Below are 22,007 nucleotides of genomic sequence, written 5' to 3' on the forward strand. Positions count from 1 at the left end.
TAGCTTGGTGACAGTTTGAATGAACATACTGTCGATGTACTGACACCTCTGAAAGAGACCTTTGACTTGGATATAATAATACAATTAAATAGTTAATTTTATACAGGTTTTGCTAAGGATCAAAAATGGGAGGGGTGAAAAGTAAATTCTAGATTCTTCCTAACTGTGGCATAATTATCATTATTAACATCTGAAAGGATCAGAGCTGCAAACATCCAAAAAGACATCATTAATTATGTAAAATAAAAATTATAAAATTTATCACAAATTTCCAATTCAAAGAAAAACTAATCATTATAAAAATTTCGTCAACTATACAGTCATAATTAGTTCAGTTGCTGACTTATGCCAGCTTTTACTGATCACTGCAGTTACACATTATAATAAAAAGTACTTTTAGAATGCTTTCTGAGGGTTTAATAAAGTAAAAAAAAGGTTGAATGGTTTCACTAAAGAAAGATGTTCAACATCTTAGTGACTGAAGTTCATTGTTTTGATAGAAGATAAATAACATAAGCAGTGGGGAAGGGAAAATAAAGCAAAGACATTCTATTTCGATTTCTATTTAGAAATAGTATCAGTAGTACCTTACCATAACTCTTCAAAAGTTACTTACATTAATGTCTCTTTCATGTATTTCATCTACAATTACATGACTGATTCCTCGAATGCCTGCTTCTAATTTTCTTAGGAGCACACCTTGGAAAGAAAATCAGAGCAACTATTAGAGATGTGTTTATATGTTAATTAGAGAAAATTAGAGAAGCGTATATAAAAGTTCAAAGAAGCAAATTTCTAGACAATCAACTATACTTCAATTAATATAACCCCAGGATCATTTTAGGAAATAATCATCTGTATATTTAAAGTATTAAAAAGGTGATAGTTTACTATAAAATATATCTGTTTTTTCAGGGATTTCATGATTTCATTTTCTCTATGCTACAACTACCAGCAAGTACATCATGCTCTCCATGAAGAAAAAAGTGCCAAAAGTGCTATGTAAACAAGAATTCTGAGACTGGCTCATTATTTTAAGGCATTCGGTCTATTACTATGTTTTTTTCACAAACACTACAATATAAACACTAAATGAAAGATCAAAACACATTACTGACCTACAGTACAAAACATTATACTGGCATGAGGACGGGGAAGTATAGACTCAAACCGAACACTATAGCCACAGCTTTTTCCAGGCTCTTCTCCTCTCTCATACGCAACTCGTTCTGCCACAGAAACCGCACTGATTCTTCTGGGCTGAGTGAGAAAAGAAAAGGAAGTGATTTTAAAAACCTCCACAAAATTATTTATAGTTGTTTATTAGGGCATTAATTGTAGTCAATCTGTCCTATTGTCAGCTGAATTAACAGTTAATGACATTTTTAATAAGCTCCTAACTTTATTTTTTTAAAATGAGGCTAAAAATATTACTATTTACAGCCAGGTGCAGTGGCTCACACCTGTAATCCTAGCACTCTGGGAGGATAAGGCAGGTGGATCGACCCAAGGTCAGGAGTTCGAAACCAGCCTAAGCAAGAGCGCCCCCGTCTCTACTATAAATAGAAATTAATTAGTCAACTAAAAATATATAGAAAAATAATTAGCAGGGAATGGTGGCGCATGCCTGTAGTCCCAGCTACTAGGGAGGCTGAGGCAGAAGGACTGCTTCAGCCCAGGAGATTGAGGTTTCTGTGAGCTAGGTCGATGCCACGGCACTCTAGCCTGGGCAAGAGTGAGAGAGACTCTGTCTCAAAAAAATAAAAATAAAAATTACTATTTAATTTATGGCAAACACTTTAAAAAGGCTGTTTTTCATCTTGTATATAAAGCGATTTTATGATTTTGTAGATAATAAAATTTCTTTGTCACTGGTGCCAACTTTTGTTTTTTTTCTCTACTGCTGGAGGTAGACTGCTGTGGCACAATCATAGCTCAGTACAACCTCAAACTCCCCAGGCTCAAGGGACCCACCTCTGCCTCAGCCTCCGGAGTAGCTAGGACTACAGGCACATGTCACCAAGCCCAGATAATTTTTTAATTTTTTGTAGAGACAGGGTCTCACTAAGCAACATGCTTAGGCTTGTCTTAGACTGCTGGCCCCGAACAATTCTTATGCCACAGCCTCCCAAAGTGCTAGGATTACACGAGTGAGCCACTACGCCTGGCTGGTCCCAATTCTTAAATAATTTTCACGGTGGATTTCCACTAGGGAAGAGGGAACAGCCACACACAAGAGGCTTGCTATTGTACCTGCCCACTACACTAAAAACATACTTTTAGAAAATCATTTAATGAAGACATACGAGAATCAGGAAGGTGAACTGCCTTCTTTGCCATATGTACTGTGACCATGTTTCATTCACTTATAAACTCAATAAAAAACTCATTGCGCCGGGCGCGGTGGCTCACGCCTGTAATCCTAGCACTTTGGGAGGCTGAGGCGGGCGGATCGCTCAAGGTCAGGAGTTCGAAACCAGCCTGAGCGAGACCCCGTCTCTACCAAAAATAGAAAGAAATTAATTGACCAACTAAAATATATATATATACAAAACATTAGCCGGGCATGGTGGCGCATGCCTGTAGTCCCAGCTACTCGGGAGGCTGAGGCAGTAGGATCGCTGAGCCCAGGAGATTGAGGTTGCTGTGAGCCAGGCTGACGCCACGGCACTCACTCTAGCCTGGGCAACAAAGTGAGACTCTGTCTCAAAAAAAAAAAAAAAAAAACTCATTGCACTTCTGTTGTCAGATACCAGAGGTGCCAGAGATAGGAAACTAAATGAAATCACTCCTGTTTTTTGATGAGCTTACACAGCAAAGAAAACTTGAATGTACACATTAATGTTTCTAGCAATAAATCTGCAGAACCCTTAAGAGGAATGTTATAGGTTAATGTTTTAAGTGTTGGACCTTGATTTTTATGAAAAATTTTCTGGAGTGTTCCATATCTTCTAAGTACACAATCTTCACTTGGTAGATACTACAGCTATTATGACACGCTTAAGGTATACCTATGGAGGTACATACAAATTTATGGACAAAATGCTTTTAGGTTGCCTTGGATTTTCATCAAAAAGTTTCTGCTGACAGGTTGGATTTTATTATAGTTCCTTGCTTGAGAAAGCTTTTTCTGAGTTTCATATTTACTTAAGTACCTATATGATATCCCATATTATGACATAACCAGGAAACCAGAGGCTGTTACAATCTTTAAAAAATTGAAAATAAAAAACTCAACAACTTCACTAGAGTTAGCAATATCTTTTTAATTCCTATAATTCTAATATAGGAGTCCCTTAGAGTATGGAGTTAGTGACAAATACAAGTGTATAATTACCTAGTTCATATTTATTCTGCCCATAAACGTAACATATTGAACGATGCCTTGAACATACTGCATATAACTATCCTTACTAATTCTGTCTAGTTTACAGCCAGAAGAAAAGCAGTAAAAAAACTTCGAATTCTTATGACTCTTAGCTCATTATAAATACTACCAGGATAGGTATTTGGTGTGGGATAACAGTACTGCTTAATGTCAAAGGGTACTGATGAATGTCTGAACACTTCTCAGACTGCATGCGAGCCATAGCCTATGAAGTTGCTCTGCTTATGCCTTAAATAACCTAACCTCTCTTCCCTTTTCTCTAAATCTTTTGTACTTCAATTATTTATTTTATATACTGTCCCACAGTGAAGTATAAGGCAAGGCTTACAGGTAAAATGTCTATCTACACCTGTAGAGTGACTTTTCCACACGACTTAACTATTCCTCTCTTAACTATTCTACAGAATATAGAAATTATCCTATATTCCTCCAATATTTAAAGAATCAACACTATAGAGACTTTCAGAATATTAACATTTGTGTAACAATAAAAATCATGGATACACATACTATCTTACCTGTGCTCCAGAATAGTAAGATCTTCACTTTCCCATTTCAATAGATAAGAACATAAGCACAGAGCTTATTTTGCCTCAAATCTTATAAATGACTTAAAACTTACATTCGAATTGTCTGTATTCCCAATCTAATCTTTTCTCCAATTATTCTGCCTTTATTGTTATAACTTTATGTTGGATGTGATTAAATGTTTAAAATACACAGTAACTGACTTAGCATGGGATGAAAATAAGAGATGTTAAGCCATTCCAACAGAATGGTTCATACTGTCCACCAGATTGAGACTGTAATTTTCATTACCTATCTGCTGATCGCATTCTTTTCAAAACTTATTTTAAAAAAAATTTTAATTTCCAAAATATTAACCTTTTGCACTCAGATGTCGAGTGTGACTCGACAGTTAGCAAATATTATAGAGATTAAAATTACTCTTTGAATGTTATCAATAATTTGAAATATAAAAAAACCCAAATAAGTAAGTTTGTATGAAAAGAAACTCCAGTTTTTTATCCTACTGCCGTGCTTTGTAAAATCTGGGGTATTTAAAAACTTAAATCCCAAGTAGAATAAAGGAATTGCGAAAAAAGCAAGCGAGTGCAAAGGGTTAAGGGTACCAATGTTTTTGTTACATGGATAGCTTTATAATGCTTTAGTTAGGGCTGTAAGTGTGCCCATCACCCAAATAGTGTTCATTGTATCTGTTCAATATGTTTTTACCCTTCCCCTTCACTTTTTCTATAGAATCTTATTACTCTTGCCTGGAGTCCAGCCCCAGAAGTAGGTAAAGTGATAACTTCTTCCTCATACTTCTGTGTAGTTTATAAATTAACTGAACAGCTAACATTTATTGAGTGCTACCTGATATTAGTATGTATCAGATACTGGGTAACACTTTTCATACCATAAGAAGTTTAAGACTCCTCTCCCAAATGGTTCTTTAGTAGCATTCTAAGCACCACACCTCTGATGTATACCTCTTGACATTTAATTTACCCAGAACTACAGAAATTTCTATGTCAGGGATCTCTAACTGAAGGCACTCTCCAGCTGCAGTTCTAAAAGGTAGCAACTTGGCTCCTTTTTTTCTCATCAGAGTATTAAATACAGTGTGATAGAACTAGTCCACAAAATATTTCAAGATTCCTAAGGCATTAGCTATTACATAACATAATCAGGCTCTATCATCACTATTTTCTAAGTTCTGAGCTTATTTTTTTTTTTTTTGAGGGAAAGCTATATCCTGAAATGATGGCACTATGGGGCGAGTATGGGATTAATAAAATATTTACAGATAATTTAACAAGCTTGATTTATATCCTAATAATTATAGTGAGTTTGGTTGAGAATTTACACTAAGCCTGGTGAGATAAGGTTAAGGGTCATAAATTGAGCTACTCATTTTGTTTTATTCTAGCCCATAAGTCGAAACTTGTGCTCTGTGACTTGAGATAATACACACTTAAACCAGGAACATAAACTTTTTAATACTTAATGACTTCAACTGGTATCCAATAGATGCCTACAAGTGGAAGGAAAGGAAAAATACAACAGTGATATTTCTACAAAAATTACCAATGCTATCTCAGACTGTATTACCTTATCTTCATGGCTTAACTATGGATGTTTATAGTTAAGACTTATGAACTATACGTTCATACTAGGACACTATACAGGTTTTTAAATTTTTGAAGACTTGTTTTGTTATAGGTAAGAGGTGTAACAGACTGATTTGGGGGCAAACACTAGGACAAAAAGATAGAAGTCACAAAATATAGATACAATGATGGTTGTGTGTCATTCTTCCAAAATTAGAAGACACAGGCTTGCAAAGTAATACATTTTCATGCCAATGGAAATTTTTAAGCAGCAATTAGATAACCACCTATTATGAACATTCCACCATGGGTAGAAAAATAGAGTAACTCTCTGAAAATGTTTTCTAATTCCAGAATTCCACCATTCTATAAAGAAATAAAGGAAGTCTACTGGATAAATTAAAACTGTTTTCATACTCCTTAAAAGAAGCAGAATAACATCTGACCCACTATTTCACCCTGTAGCTCACCAATATACATTAAGTCTATATATAGAAACCTGTGCATTTTATAAATGAAACTACTGGAAATGTCCAAATTATTTGGGATGGGGCACAAGTTAGTAAACATATAATACAAAATTAAAGACCACACACAAAAGCCATTTTTGTCTTGAACAACTCAGCTTTGATAAGTTAGGTAAGTAGTGAAAAGACACTTCTCATGTGGCCAGGAATCAGTTTTATCCTACTTGTGATATGCAGATAACTTCTGACTGAGAGAGAACATCTATCTTTAAGCCATTTGTTAAACTCTGCATTTCTGCCTATATGCCTAAACTGCTTCTAAGGTTTAAAAATGGACAGCTGTAGTGAAGAAGGAGGGCAGAGCAGAGCTTAGGTTTCTCTTCTGTGAAATGATGCCCTCTTGAACAATATTTCTTCTAAAAGATCAGATTAGGACTAAAAGCAAGGATATTTTACTCAATCATGGTACTTGGGGTTGGAACATTCACCGTAAGACAAAGGATTCAGTCAGTTTTGGGGGTGAGAAGGGAAGTTAAGAGAAAATTTTAAGAGTAAAAAGTGAGGGATCTTTTCCCAGAAAAATGTGGGTTATATTTTTTCAAGCCTAAAATGCCATCAATCTTACAACATTGATTCCTTCAGTAATTTTTCAGGCCCAAAACCTCAACTCTCACATAAAATACAAATACCAATTATAAAAATGTGTCTCTATTTCAGAAATGTTAAAAATGTTTCAGAAATAGACTATGTACATGTAAATGACCATTTTTTGTTATTTCAACACTCATGATCCACCTCAAGTATCACCAATACACCCCAGGTTAAGAATCTCTAAGATCTGAATCTGCCTGAAAGGTGGTATCTATTTGCAATGCTCTCCTTTGAAGAGTCAGAAGTATAGGTTTAGAGCCAATGGAACTTCTTTAACCTGAGAATGCTTGAAACAACTAATTACTTCTCTAAGAACTGGGACAAATTTGAGGGCCTTGCTGATTGGTAGTAAGGTAATACCATTAGTTAAAAGGAAAACTCCTTACAGAATGTTTGGGAATGCCTAAAGAGAAAAAAAAAAAAAAAAAAAAAAAAAAAAAAAAAAGGAAAACTCCTTAAGGCAGATTGTTTGGTTTTGAATCCTACTTCTACCACCTTCTGTGTTAACCTTGGGCAATTTATCTTCTCTGTGCCTTAATTTAAGAAATACTAAATAATATGTAGATCTCAGGGTCATTATGTACTTCAAATGAGTTGGGGGCGGGGGAAGAAACTATTTACAATAGAATCTGGCATACAGTAAGCACTCAGTGTAAGTTAACCATTACATATTTTGCTGGCTTGCCTATTCTGGATCAGACAGGTTTTTACTCAATATTAAAGTGATAAAGAGAAATGACCAAAATTTGTATGTGAACTTGAGAAAAAATTCTCAATCTTGAGTTTGATTCTAGGCCTAGAGACTTCATTTAGCGCAGATAAAAAGAATCCCCTATATCAGGCATCCTCAAACTACAGCCAGCGGGCCACATGCTGCTCGCCTAGGACATTTATCCAGCCCACCAGGTGTTTTTGACGCTGCTGCCTGTCTTGCTTAGCAGCCGACTCGTCCCGGGCCCACAGTGCGCGCTCTCCAATGGTCTGAGGGACAGTGAACTGGCCTCCTGTTTAAAAAGTTTGAGGACCCCTGCCCTACATGGTCCAATTTAGCTTACCAGTCAGTGTAGGATACTGGATACTAGAAAAGACATATGTTCTTCCCATTATTTTTTAAATGTCAAGGATCTAATGCTCCAACAATCTCAGAATCTTATGTGACTACAAAGGAAAGCTGATCAAAGAAAAGAATTAGGAATAGTCTGGCCTTTAGGTATTTCCATCTCTCAAACTCTATTCACACTGGCCACACACTTCATAGTTGGTTTTGCTACTTACCTGAGTTACTACAATATTACACTCTGCTGCTCGGTCATTCTGGATAAAGTCATCTAGAATAAACTGGGGAACCTGTGTGGTTTTACCACAGCCAGTAGCTCCTCGGATAATGACAACTGAATTTTGACTAATTGCATCCAGAATCTCACTTTCAAATTTCTTCACAGGCAATAACTCTCTCTCCTGCAAGATCTGCATTAGAAAAGTTACACCTTAGTTAAATTTCTACCAACATATACATTAGTGTCTTAATCCTTAAAAAAAAAACCCAACACACTAAAAAAGCCCACCATCTCCACAGAAACTCATTCCTTTCTATTAGCTTAGTACTCAAAATAGTTTTTCATGAAGAGTGTATATATTTATGTCTCTAATAGAACTGCTTCTCTTTTAACTAAATTTCTGGAGAATTTATCTTGTGGTCTTATGTATACCTTTCTGTTTTCCTTAAACATTTCTCATGCATTCCCTTTCTTTTAACATTTTTATTTGAGAAATACTAAAAAACAATAACAAAAAGAGTTACTATCCCAAATCTCTCCACTTTCATTAAATTACATTAAGAAGTGAAATTTTCTCCTAGGCCATTGACTCATAGTAACTACCCTCAGAGTGAACTAGGATTAGTAATTTGTTACATATCTTTGATCTACCCTCCTAAAAAGGGCAAAATATATTATTCACTGTCTTTTTCCCCATACCTAGAATCCTCTGAAACTCTGGAAATCACATATTTAAATATTTCACAGACTTACTGCTTGCAAATCATGATCCTGTTCCAGCTGGTACATTAATTCACTCTTGAGGTCCATGCTTATTTGTTCTGGAGTAGCCTGTAAAATGAAAATGCAATATAGTCAAACAAAGGCATATAACTCAGCTTCAAATGAAATCCATATTTTACCTAGACATACTAATGAAGCATACTCAAGAGTAAAACACTAGAGTCTGATCTCAAAAAACAATGTTGCCTTATTGTTCCCCATGTTACTGACTTGAGAAAAAATAAAATAAAATAAAAAATAACAAACAAAAAACAATGTTGCACTCACATATGCAAGGGGTCCCTCATCAATGTTGCTACTAGTCCAAGGATTCCAGTTGGATTGTGGAGGTGACCAAGGAACGACACCCACTTGGTTTTGTCGCTGAGATGGTTCAAAGTGAGCCAATTTGCCAATGTTGAGTACAACTGGCACAGAAGGATCATCAGGCTATTAAAAATAAGAAAATTAAAAAAAAAGAATGAGTTGTTTGTCTCATGAGAGAAAATCTATATAAAAGTGAACTTAACTATATGCTTACTGGGGGCACAATCTCAAGATTTAGCTCTTGAACGACGTTTTGCAGCTGATGCTCTAAGTCTTGAGAGAGATTAACGTTGTAAGGCTCCACCTACAGAGAAAGGATGACCATGAATATCATGTAACACACATATGAACATTACTCAAATCTATTACAGTGGTGCTAAGAGTGTATAGCTTACACTAAGGCTATAATATTCCTAAATTAATAATCAGTTCCCTTTGGTGAGAGAAATACTACTTTAGTGATTAAATATCTACCCATTGTAAATATGCAATATGAACACAGCATCACACCAGACCCAGAGATGATTAGTAGGGCCATTTTCATGTCTTGAGGTAAAATGCCTAGAACATATTTATTACACTTCCATAACCAAATACTAAAAAAAGCTAAATGGAATCTTAAGATATCTTACTAGACTAGTAAGTCTAAAAACTCACTGTCTCTCCTTCTTTCTTCTTTGTAAGTCCAGAGTAAGCTTCTATCACTCCAAGATGGTAGAGTTGTCTGACAAGTGACAGCGCACAGGACTGTGCTGCTAATTTCTTATTTGATCCATGTTCTCGTGCAAAAATCCCTACAATGTAAAGTCAGGATTACCAAAGACAGAAGGGTAATCACCTGAGTAAAGAAACATCTTATCACAAGCAACTAGGTGCTTAGGTACAAAAGCCCTAAAATACAGTGCATGCATGGGTTCTACTTCCTTTTCATTCAACTAGCCAACCAAAAGCAATTCCTTAACAGCTTATCAACTAAAACCAACCATTCTGATTATAGGCTTATACTAAGACACACATACAAATCAGCATTATAAAAGCAAATAACTTATTTCAACAAAGGCTAGACTGAGTGCGGTGGCTCACGCCTGTAATCCTAGCACTCTGGAAGGTAGAGGCAGGAGGATCGCTCAAGGTCAGTTCGAAACCAGGCTGAGCAAGAGCAAGACCCCGTCTCTACTAAAGATAGAAAGAAAATAATTGGCCAACTAAAAATATACAGAAAAACTTAGCCAGGCATGGTGGTGAGTGCCTGTAGTCCCAGCTACTTGGCTGGGCAGAAGGATTGCTTGAGCCCAGGAGTTTGAGGCTGCTGTGAACTAGGCTGATGCCACAGCACTCTAGCCCTGGGCAACGGAATGAGACTGTCTCAAAAAAAAAAAAAAAAAAAAAAAATTAAGAAACAAAAAGCTATCATTGTTAATATAATTTAGCATTAAAACGGGAAGAAGGCCGGGCGCGGTGGCTCAAGCCTGTAATCCTAGCACTCTGGGAGGCCGAGGCGGGCGGATTGCTCGAAGTCAGGAGTTCGAAACCAGCCTGAGCAAGAGCAAGACCCCGTCTCTACTATAAATAGAAAGAAATTAATTGGCCAACTAATATATATATATAAAATTAGCCGGGCGTGGTGGTGCATGCCTGTAGTCCCAGCTACTCGGGAGGCTGAGGCAGAAGGATTGCTTGAGCTCAGGAGTTTGAGGTTGCTGTGAGCTAGGCTGACGCCACGGCACTCACTCTAGCCTGTGCAACAAGGCGAGACTCTGTCTCCCAAAAAAAAAAAAAAAAAAAAAAGGGAAGAAAACAGAGCTAACTTTTGAAAAGTAAAAAAGTTAAAAAACAAAGATATGGTGTCCAAATGGTTACTTAGAGCAGTGGTCAGGAAATAACTTCAATTAATAAATATTAATATGTTAGGCTTTACAAGTCATATAGCTGTCACAACTACTGAACTCTTCCTTTAATGTATGAAAGCAGCCACTGACAATATTTAAACTAGGGCTTGACAAACTACAGACCTGGGAACTAAGAATGGATTTTGTTTTTCAAGAGTTGTATAAATAAAACAAAAATAACCATGTGTGATATATGTGACCTGGAAAGCTTTTACTATCTAGTCCTTTACCAAAAAAAGTTTGCTGTCCCCTGACATAAATGAATGAGTGCAGCTATGTTCCAGTAAAACTATAATAGGCAGTGGACTAGACATGGCCAGAGGGCTATAGTTTGCTGACTCCAGCATTAAACTGAAGCAACAGTTACTCATACTCTTAAAGAAAATTCTAATAGAAAGTTTCCTCTCCTCCAAAATCATTCTGCTTTAGAACACATCACTATAAAGCAAGAAAGGAGTAAAAAGATACCTTTCTGCCTAACTAGCATAGTCAAATTAATCTTGATGGTAGGATCAGTGGGCTGACAAAGTTAGCCTGCCTTTCTCAAACTCTATTCCTTATTATCCTCCATCCATTCAAAATATTTTAAAAGTCTAAGATAAGAAATTCAACATCACCTCCTGAAGAATCAATCATTCAATGGTTTGATTCTAGCAAGAAAGTCATTCATCTGCTAAGTTCAAATCATTAATGTAAGTTGTAGAAATCTCAAGATGGAAAGAATCTCAAGCCATTTCTCTCAATTTGCAGACAAGTAAACTGAGCTCCAGTGATATAAGGTGTTGATTTATTCAAGGTCACAAAACTTGTTAGTAACAAAACCAGGCACACAGAGCTACTTCCTCATCTTTTAAGCATAACACACTGCTTGCCTTAAACTAAGAATAAAGAATACAGGGCATCATATCTTAGCCTTTTTACTTTCTCAATGAATAATCCCAATCTATTCCTTAAGTGTTTCCTCAGGGTAATTTACTCACATTTAACTTCTTTACTCTAGGACTCAAATGCTATACAGACACTTTCAGGCATCTATACCTATCATGTGATGTATTCCTTTCTAAATTTCACCTTAGCTTAGTTTTTACCTGAACTGAAAGGATACTTTTATATATAAAGATGAAAAATGTTTTTTTAAGTTCTGATTAGTATGCTCATCTTTAAAAGTGAAAAAAAAAAAAAGTTCTTTGACACTGGCAGACTCCTAATCATCCTACCGTTTATTTTACCTTTGAAATATTACACTAGCATGATCTTTTTTTTACATGCAAACTGGCGGACTAGGCTGCTAATATAATTACTATTATTCTAAAATATACCTTTTATATATTCTAATATAAAACATAAGATGCTATCTTATGTTCTTTCAATAATAATACAGTTTATATACATGTGGCTCAAGACCTTAATGTGATGATTCCTCCTTTATAAAAAGACTTAGAACATCAGGGAAGCAGTAACACTTACTTCTGCCCAGCTGCTTGATATAAACGGTCATTTCTGCAATAAAGCTCCTGTAACAATATATACAAAAAAGGTTAGGAATTTGACTGTTAGAAATTACTAAAATCCAGGTCTCCCAAGTCAGGCAGGCTTTCCAACTGTTTAGGCAAATCACAGCAAAAAACAAAACAAAACAAAAAACCACTGTAAACATTTCTGTCCAATCCTAGAACAAATGAAGTATATAAACTTCAAATAATACACAACATGGCATGAGACAAATATAATCAAAGTTAATGAGCCAATTGTTCATGAAAGGAAAATGTTAGGGCTTTAGATTCTATATGTACTTACTCTTATTCCAAAGGTTGGAGTATGAATAGCTAGAATACATTCAATGAAAAGAAATTTTCCACTTAGCTTGGAGCCAAAAAATAAAGTAGGGCCAAAACTCTGTGTGCAGGCCACCCATGAATGACTGCAATCTCTTAAAATAAGCTAATATATGCAAACTCACGCATGTACATACAAACACTTTGTGCATATCACTGGCTGCTAAGGCAGAGTTCTCATATCTGCCTGCAGTTGGAAGCACCCTTTGATAACAAAAAATTTAGCCTACTTATATCACATATATTTAAATCAGGTCCTAGAGAACAAAACACTTGTTCTAACATGATAGCTAAAACTACCAGCAGATTCTAGGGAATGAATTTAGGTTTTAGCAAGGGAAAAACTATCCTTTGAAAGCTAGGCATTCTGGTCCTTCCACTGCTCAGGTACATTCTAACCTTAACTTTGTGCTGTAAATAAAAGGTTAGGTGAGGCTTAAGAAAAAAATGTTAGACTCCTTCCTATACCTCTTGTGAACTGACCTTTAGGCACAGCGGCTTCAGGGGTCAAAGGCCACTGGCTTTCAGGGGAACAACATCCACCCTTTCATTAAAGACACCGATGCCAGTATGTTTCTCAGCCAGGCTTAAAGTCAGCACTCAATCTCATTCTCCTCCACCTAGGGGGAACAGCGACACCAGAAATCAGTTTACAATAGTTTCCCATGTGATTGCTTAGTTCAGCCTAAGCAGCAGCACATGTGTGTATGAACACAGACCTCTGGTGTTGCTGTCTGTTATGCCTTTAAATAAAGGACATACGTGGAGCAATGCTGTCCTAGCTTCCCCAACTATCTTTGCCTCCCACATTTTCATATCCTGAATTCTTCACTTTGTATCGGAAACCAATGATAAGATACTGATCACAAAAATTGTTTGCAACCATGAGCTTCAGCACACTTAGGTATCTTACTGTTAAAGGCACCAAGTGCTACTAAGTCCAATCAGTTCAGAAAGACAAAATATTCCAGAAAACAGATCAACAAATATCTTTCCTATAAAATCCGAGGGTTTGAAAAAGTCTGACACCAGAAATAAAATATTTGAGAATTCAGGATTGAGCAAAACAGTGGGAGGCAGGGGAAAATCATGCTCTTAACATCATTTTGACCACGGTGACCAAGTTTTATTTTAGTAATAATTATTTTAGGATTGCTAGATGCATCCAAGGGAGAACACTTTGACTTTCAAGGCAAATATGTTTTTAATGTATTTGGGACAATTTTTTCATATAATTGAAGACAGCAAACTGAAATCATTCAGAAGGTTCCATTACAACCTCCCTAGAAAAGTCTAATCCATATGAGCCTTCCTGGGAGTAATAATTACTACACCCTGGAATGCTCTCAGGAAGAATAGCAAGCAGGCTGAGAAACATACTGTCACTGTTAAAAACGAACCCCCTTTTTATTCAGTTTTATAAATATAACAGAAAAAGTATGCTAATTTAACCCACATACAAAGACTGAGGCTGTCCCTCTTCATCTCTATAGTAAGCCCTTATATTTCAACAGAATCCTTATGATAGCTGGCAACTTTCAAAGCTGAAATGAAATCTGGATCTAGAGGCAATACAATCTACCTCTCAGACTCTGAAGCTTAAGCATCTAACTTGACCCATTAAAGAAACAGTACTTAGAACTGCCTCTAACAATAACAAGAGTGGAACAAAATCACCACCTCTGGCCGGTTTTTGATCAATTATGGTCAAACCACTATTTGCAGCTATGACTTCTGCCTCTCAGATACAAATGAGAATCTTAAAAGTCTAACATCACAAGTAACAGAGTTTTGCTGAACTTCTTACACAGCTAAAATCAAACTTAGAAGTGAAAACCATAGAAACAGCACATTACAAATCAATGACAATTGTGCAAAGTAATATATCTTCTTTTACCAATTCACTTCTAATCCACACAATGAACCAGATAATATACCAAAAAACCAACACACTCAACAGTGAATATCCAAAACCACCTCAATTTACTATAGAAGAAAAAGAGCAAAACAAGCAAACCTGTTGTGATCGGGACCCACTTGGGTGTACTTATATTCTCCTTGAATCTTTTCTTTTTGGAAATATTGGTTTAGACGAGCCTTAGCATTTTCCAAGGTCCAGTTTCCATGAAGCCCAGCATTTAAATCCACTTCTTCTGACTCTAGAGTCTGTGGAATCAATGATAATTAAATTTGGCTGTACTAATTTTATTAGTTATGTATACAATAAAGTACAGAAATTTATAATACCTTCTCTGTATCATCCTTTATAATGCAAAATCTGTTTTTAATAAGTTTCTAGTCCTAGTGGAAACTGAACTCAGAATTAGTTTTGACTGCATCTAAAAGCTCTACTCTATAAACAAGCTGTTAATATACTAATTAGATTAGTATAGTTAGTGTGTATTAATAAACAAGCTACTGGTTAACATGCTAATACTACACTGTTTAAATTATTCCTAAGAAAAAAAAAATTACAACTTTTTTTGTACTTGTTCTAACACTCTAAATACATTACATGAAAAAATAAGCCATTCTATTAAGACATTTTTACTGTAAGTGCTCATGAAATGAGGTTTCCTGAGAAAATTACATTTCCTATAAAGCAGATGAGAAGACCTTTTATTACCACCAGGAAAAAACACTCTTTCCATGGGCAATTTGAATGGCCAGAATTAATGGGTAGGTTAGGTTTATAGTGACTTGTTTGAATAAGAAGTCTCAAATAACCATTTAGAGGCAACACCAAATTACCAACTTGTGCCTATTTTAAACTTTGCAGTGAACTAAGTCCCAAATCACATTCCTAGAGGTTTAACACAGGGTTCTAGCTTACCGCTTGTACTTCTTGTTCCTCCTTTTTTGAGTAGTAATCCTTCAAGTTGGCCCCCCGGTCCCAGGTGGGTCCAGGAACACCATAGCCAGAGGCTCCAATTCCAGAATTATTTTCTGATAAAGAAAGAAAATGATTATTCCTTAATGAATCAAATTGTAGGAAAATCCTAAATATTTTAAAGAATTATCCTAATACAGATTTTGGCCTTCCATGTTTAGAAATCCACAGTTTCACTTATTCAGAAAGAGGCCTAAAGTGTCCATGATTTACTTAAAAAGGGTTTTATCACTATAGTATAGGTCTAAATTGCAAATTGTAAGGCTAATATACAGTAGGGAGCTTCTTCATTCGTGAACGACAGTAAGTGACCAACAATCCAGCATATATTGTCAATGTAGCTTTGTTTTAATTAACTTGTTACATGTGAAACAACAGATTAAACAATAAAAGTATTTCTGTCCTAAATATGACTCTGAAAAGAAAGCTAACTGCTAGGACTGGTGCTAGAATAAGGAGAAGCCAAAGAGGTGAAAGAAAGTGATGACTCTTGATGAGAAAGCAGAATAACTAAAAGCAGCAGTTATTACTGACTGATCATTAGCCCCACTAAATTATGTGCAATTTTTAAAATTTACTCCTCAAGACAGTCGTAGTAGGTAGACACTACTGTTATTTCATAAGGATCTCAGACTTAAGCAATTTGACCAAAATCCTACAGTAGATCTCCCACTACACACTAAGTCCTCACTTACAGTTGTTGAAGGTTCTTGGAAACTGCAACTGTAAGTGAAACCATGTAAAATGAACCCATTTTTTTTCTTATCAATGTTATAACAAAACTATGTTGAAGGAAACCAAGTTATTTAAGGACCTGCTGTACATTTCACTTAAACTCAGTTTCCAAGGACCTATCAAATGAGGACTTAATTATATATAGAATTCACCAATGGCTTGGATCCATAAGGTAAATAAACAAGTCTATAATACATTTGTTATGAATAAGTTAGAAGTTGGTCCGAGGGTTGTGGGTTATTGTTAAGCTGAATAAGTTAGAGACAAGAAAAGGCAATCCACAAGACCCTTTAACCGAATGTTCTAACCTGTGCAAAATTTACTCAGAGATAAAAATTTAGTAAAAGCTAAAGACAGCCAAGAATTATGCTGTGATACAATTTCTAAGAAAACTTAAATGCTTCGGTGGTATGTACAAATTTATGAAGATCTTGTATTGTTCCTATTAACTTCAATAGTTTTACTGTAGTTATTCTTTCTATCCAAATGAGAAAGAAATGGTGACCAACATTGTGTTTATGTTATGTACATGCATTCAAGTCCCTTACCTGCCTTGAGAGCCAGATGGGGAGGAAGAGGTCCTCCCATGGTTGTCGGTACACCTCCTCCAGCATTTGCTGTGTCAGCTACATCAGTAAGTGGGGGTGGTGGAGATGTTATCTGCAAGAGAAAAAGCCAAGGCAGTGTCAGTACTTTTGCCTTCACAGGGAGCAGTGAATTCTTTTAATACTTAAAGGAGACCCATGTGTCACACCTCCTTTCCTCATAATATTACCATCTTTGTTTTTAGTGATCATGAAACTATTCAGTTCTCATGTCAGGCAGAAAAAGAGCAGTAAAAATTACTCATAATCCTAACGCTGGAAATCACACACTCACATACATATATTATGCACACAAACATAAAATTTTCCCACAAAAAGTATGATCAGTTTATGCTGTATAGTTAACTTACTTTATTCACTTAATATCTTCATCAATGCATTCAATATAAAACAAGTATCTTTTAGAAACTTCCACATGCTAGACATTGTTCTGGGTGCTATGGATACAACAATAAACAAGACAGACATATTCTGTCCTCAGAGTTATATTCTAATAAGAACTATGCAATAAATGAAGAAATGCATAGTATTTCAAGTGGTGATAAATATTATAAAAAAAAAAGTAGTAAAGAAAAGTAGGGACTGTGAGAGGTCACTATTTTAAATAAAGTGACTAAGGAAAGCTGCTCTCATAAGGTGACATTTTAGAAAAGACATGAAGCAGGCAGGGAGCTAACCAAGAGAGTATCTGAGGGAAAAGCATTCCAGAGAAGGGTCATTATTTCAAGACAAATGTACAACACTTTATGTACATCTTCTACTTTAAATACTGATCAACAAGAAATTTTAATGACTTACTACTCCATTTTATGGATATACTATACATAAAATGCCATACCATGTTGATGAACATTTAGACTGTAGTCAACTTTAAACAAATTAGAAAACAGCATTATCAAAAACTCTTTGTACTTTGATGTATTTCCCTTAGGAAAATTTCATCAAAGTTAAATTCCTGGGCTTAAAAAGCCATCAACATTTTAAAAAACATCATAGTGCCCCACAGAAAAGCTTGGTGACTTAAATACACCAGCACTACATATGAGAACCTATTTCTCTACATCTTCTCCAATTTTGCGCATTATAGTATGCACTTTACATCTTTCTCAATATTAGGTCCACTTTTTTTGAGACAGAGTCTTACTCTGTTGCCCCGGCAGAGTGCCATGGCATCAGCCTAGCTCACAGCAACTTCAAACTCCTGGGCTCAAGCAATCCTGCCTCAGCCTCTTGAGTAGCTGGGACCATAGGCATACATCACCATGCCCCACTAATTTCTTCTATATATCTTTAGTTGTCTGGCTAATTTCTTTCCATTTTTTTTTTTTTTTTTTTTAGTAGAGGTGGGGTCTCACTCTTGCTCAGGCTGGTCTCGAACTCCTGGCCTTGAGTAATCACCCCTGCCCCAGCCTTTCAGAGTGCTAGGATTACAGGTGTGAGCCACTGGGCCCGGCCTGTATAGTTCATCTCAAATAAAATCTTTAGTCCCAATAGATCAGCTTCAAATTCTTGGTTAGTCCTCAACAATTATTTTTCCTAATTTTCTCTAATTCCCAAATAATATGTTAAACTTACCAGAGTAAGTTTAGAGCACCAACTTTCTTATAATGAAGTGACATCTTATAATAACGCAACCTTCCATCCAGAAATATGGTATGGCTCTAAATTTCATCAAGTCTTCTATCTCTTGAGACAATTATCCATGGATATCTTGTGTTTCTCTAACTCTTGTCTAGATATTTTTTCTAACTTTTGTCTAGGTATCTTGTCAAGGATGCCTGAACAGCAAATAACCTTGAAAGATAAGAGATATCTTCCTCCATGGTAGAAGGCATCTGCAACGAAGAACCAGCTGAGATTTTTTTCACCCTCATGTACTGGGAATATTTTTGTAAACCATACCATAAAGGATTGCTAGAAATATGAAATAGATACACAAAATACATGCCTAAGTTTTCTCATTACCAGATTCAACAAAAATAAAACTGCTGTCACAATACTATAAGTGTTTCTAAATGTTTACTCATTTCTGTACTTACCCCTTCAAAAACTGTAAAACTTTGAGTAGCACTGCTCTGATGCTTATTTTTGGTACAGTCTTTACCATTAATTTTATTTATTTTTATTTTAAAATATTAATTTAAGGGGGTATAAGTATTTTCATTACATGAATAGCTTATATTATATAATACATAAATCAGGGCTTTTGGTATGCTCATCACCAGATAAGTGTTCATTATACCCAATACGTAAGTTTTTAATCCCATATCCACCCTCCCTCCATCCTTGGTTTCTCACATGCTTTATATACTATTAATTTTGGATATCTTCTAGCATGTCAAGAAAGTATTTTTCTACTCCATTTCTTAAGTACTTCATTGGTAGCCAAGTGTTTGATTTTATCAAATGCTTTTTTAAAGCCTTTGTTAAGATGATTAGAAGATATTTTTCTCTTATAAACTCCTGATATGGCCTATTAAGAAAGTTTCATTAGAAGGTTCTTACCTCAGATGTGATGGAGGTGTTATATATATGTCATATTACTTTCCTAAAGTATGAAAAATTCTGAATTCTCAAACCCATCCAACCAGATGGGTTTTAGATAAAGGACTGAGAATCTGTATTATTTACTTTTTTCTTAACTAGACACAATGGATTTTCTTTTAAAAAGAACATTTAAAAAATCTTACTGATCACTTTTATTTTTTACTTCCAAATTCAATAATTTATGATTTTATCTTTACTTTTTCCCATTTTATTTTTCAGTTGAAAGCTTATTAGTTCATTAATGTAAAAAGCTTTCTTGTATCACAGTAAAAATATATGTTCTTTTGAATAAATGAGTGTTATTGTGATCACTCTAGAGTTTTGACAGTTATCTAAATAGTCTATAACCATAATTTAAAATTTCCACTTAGATCTAAGTGTTCAAATTTCCAAAAATTAAGGGTTTTTTGGGTCACTTGGTTACTTTTTCACATTGTCACTTTGCTTTTGCCGATATATACAACATTACTTCTAAAGCTGGGTGGACTATAACATTGTGAATTGATTGACTTTTATGCTTTGTTTTATTTTATACTGCATTTGCCTAATACAGCTTTATCCTTGCTTTTATTTTCAATGTTTCTGTATAATCTCCATTTTATACAGATAGCATATAGCTTGGGGGATAGTGCTCCTCCAAGGTTGGGAGCCAAAATAGGAAAAATTCAGTGTGCAGTACTGGTGCCACAATGGTAACTTTTCTTCATCTTTCTGTCACCTTTACCCACCCTAGGGCCACAATTCCTGTCTACCTCACTCTTTACCTATACCAATAAAGAGAAAATTCTTAACCTAAAAGAACTGAGGTGTTTGGGTGGGAAAATTTAAGTGGGAGGCTTTCCTTTGACAATATTTCATAATCAATTAAAATAATAGAGGGGGTAAAAGAGAAAGTATTAAAAATTTCAGAGTAGGCCGGGCGCTGTGGCTCACGCCTGTAATCCTAGCTCTTGGGAGGCCGAGGCGGGCGGATTGCTCAAGGTCAGGAGTTCAAAACCAGCCTGAGCAAGAGCGAGACCCCGTCTCTACTATAAATAGAAAGAAATTAATTGGCCAACTGATATATATATAAAAAAAAATTAGCCGGGCATGGTGGCGCATGCCTGTAGTCCCAGCTACTCGGGAGGCTGAGGCAGGAGGATTGCTTGAGCCCAGGAGTTTGAGGTTGCTGTGAGCTAGGCTGACGCCACGGCACTCACTCTAGCCTGGACAACAAAGCGAGACTCTGTCTCAAAAAAAAAAAAAAAAAAAAAAAAAAAAAAAAATTTCAGAGTGCATAACCTGAAGGAAGCCTGAGGAAGAGGATTTAGGATTTAGTAATCTAGGAAAATGTTTATGTTTTTTTTTAAAAAAGCAGGTTATGAGATAGTTTATGAAATATATATATATACACTATCACATTAAAATACCTAAAAATATATAGATTTTAGCAACATTAGAAACATAGTTCATTTCTTTATAATCTTTTTGTCTGTCAAAATTTCTACAATATGTATTACCATGTAAAAATGATGGTCTTTTAATCGTAAAAGAATATATAGTTAATAAAACATGAACTACTGATAGGTAAGTGAATGAACAATTCAAAATAGTAAATACAGTAATACCTCAGTATTTGAAGGGGATTGGTTGCAGGCCATCCCCAGCAAAATCTGCACATACTCAAGTCCCACAGTTGGCTGGGTGGAACTGCATGTAAGAAAAATGGGCTATGGGCCGGGTGCAGTGGCTCATGTCTGTAATCCTAGTACTCTGGGAGGCCGAGGCGGGAAGATCGCTCAAGGTCAGGAGTTCGAGACCAGCCTGAGCAAGAGCGAGACCCTGTCTCTACTATAAATAGAAAGAAATCAATTGGCCAACTAATATATATATAGAAAAACTTAGCTGGGCATGGTGGCACATGCCTGTAGTCCCAGCTACTTGGGAGGCTGAGGCAGTAGGATTACTTGAGCCCAGGAGTTTGAGGTTGCTGTGAGCTAGGCTGATGCCACGGCACTTCACTCTAGCCTGGGCAACAAAGTGAGACACTGTCTCAAAAAAAAAAGGAAGAGGAGGAGAGGGAGGGGAGAGGGAGGAGGAGAGGGAGGGGGAAGGAAGGGGGAGGGGGAGGGGGAGGGGAGGGAAAAACTGGCTAAGTATGTGCTGGTTTCATATCCTAAGAATAATGTATTTTCAATTTGCATTTGCTTGAGAAAAATTCGTGTATAAATGGACCTACACAGTTCAAACCTGTGTTGTTCAAGGATCATCTATAGTTAACATTTTGAAGAAACGTCTCATTGGTTAATAACTAAAGAAATATAAAACCAGTAATCAAAACAGGCATTCTAATAACGCTGATGATACTGCAACATTACATTAAGAAATTGTAGGCCGGGCGCTGTGGCTCACGCCTGTAATCCTAGCTCTTGGGAGGCCGAGGCGGGCGGATTGCTCAAGGTCAGGAGTTCAAAACCAGCCTGAGCAAGAGCGAGACCCCGTCTCTACTATAAATAGAAAGAAATTAATTGGCCAACTGAT

At 36.0% G+C, this 22,007-nt stretch overlaps 1 protein-coding gene across 2 annotated transcripts in view; it reads right to left on the bottom strand.

Annotated features, from left to right (window-relative positions):
- Positions 1-22,007, bottom strand: part of DHX9 (DExH-box helicase 9) — a 55,809-nt gene that overhangs the window by 24,470 nt on the left and 9,332 nt on the right. The window contains exons 4-14 of one of the 2 annotated variants that reach the window (XM_012735802.2): positions 16,884-16,995; positions 15,544-15,656; positions 14,728-14,876; positions 12,343-12,389; positions 9,644-9,780; positions 9,201-9,290; positions 8,948-9,109; positions 8,651-8,728; positions 7,896-8,087; positions 1,119-1,260; positions 617-699 (exon numbers count right to left, since the gene is read on the bottom strand). In XM_012735802.2, the coding sequence (XP_012591256.1) occupies positions 617-699; positions 1,119-1,260; positions 7,896-8,087; positions 8,651-8,728; positions 8,948-9,109; positions 9,201-9,290; positions 9,644-9,780; positions 12,343-12,389; positions 14,728-14,876; positions 15,544-15,656; positions 16,884-16,995 (1,305 nt within the window). Of the gene's footprint in view, positions 1-616; positions 700-1,118; positions 1,261-7,895; positions 8,088-8,650; positions 8,729-8,947; positions 9,110-9,200; positions 9,291-9,643; positions 9,781-12,342; positions 12,390-13,193; positions 13,321-14,727; positions 14,877-15,543; positions 15,657-16,883; positions 16,996-22,007 lie in introns of those variants that run through there. The other variant, XM_075997033.1, reaches the window with a different exon arrangement.

The sequence above is a fragment of the Microcebus murinus genome, chromosome 23, assembly GCF_040939455.1.
Source record: "Microcebus murinus isolate Inina chromosome 23, M.murinus_Inina_mat1.0, whole genome shotgun sequence".
Classification (NCBI taxonomy): domain Eukaryota; kingdom Metazoa; phylum Chordata; class Mammalia; order Primates; family Cheirogaleidae; genus Microcebus; species Microcebus murinus.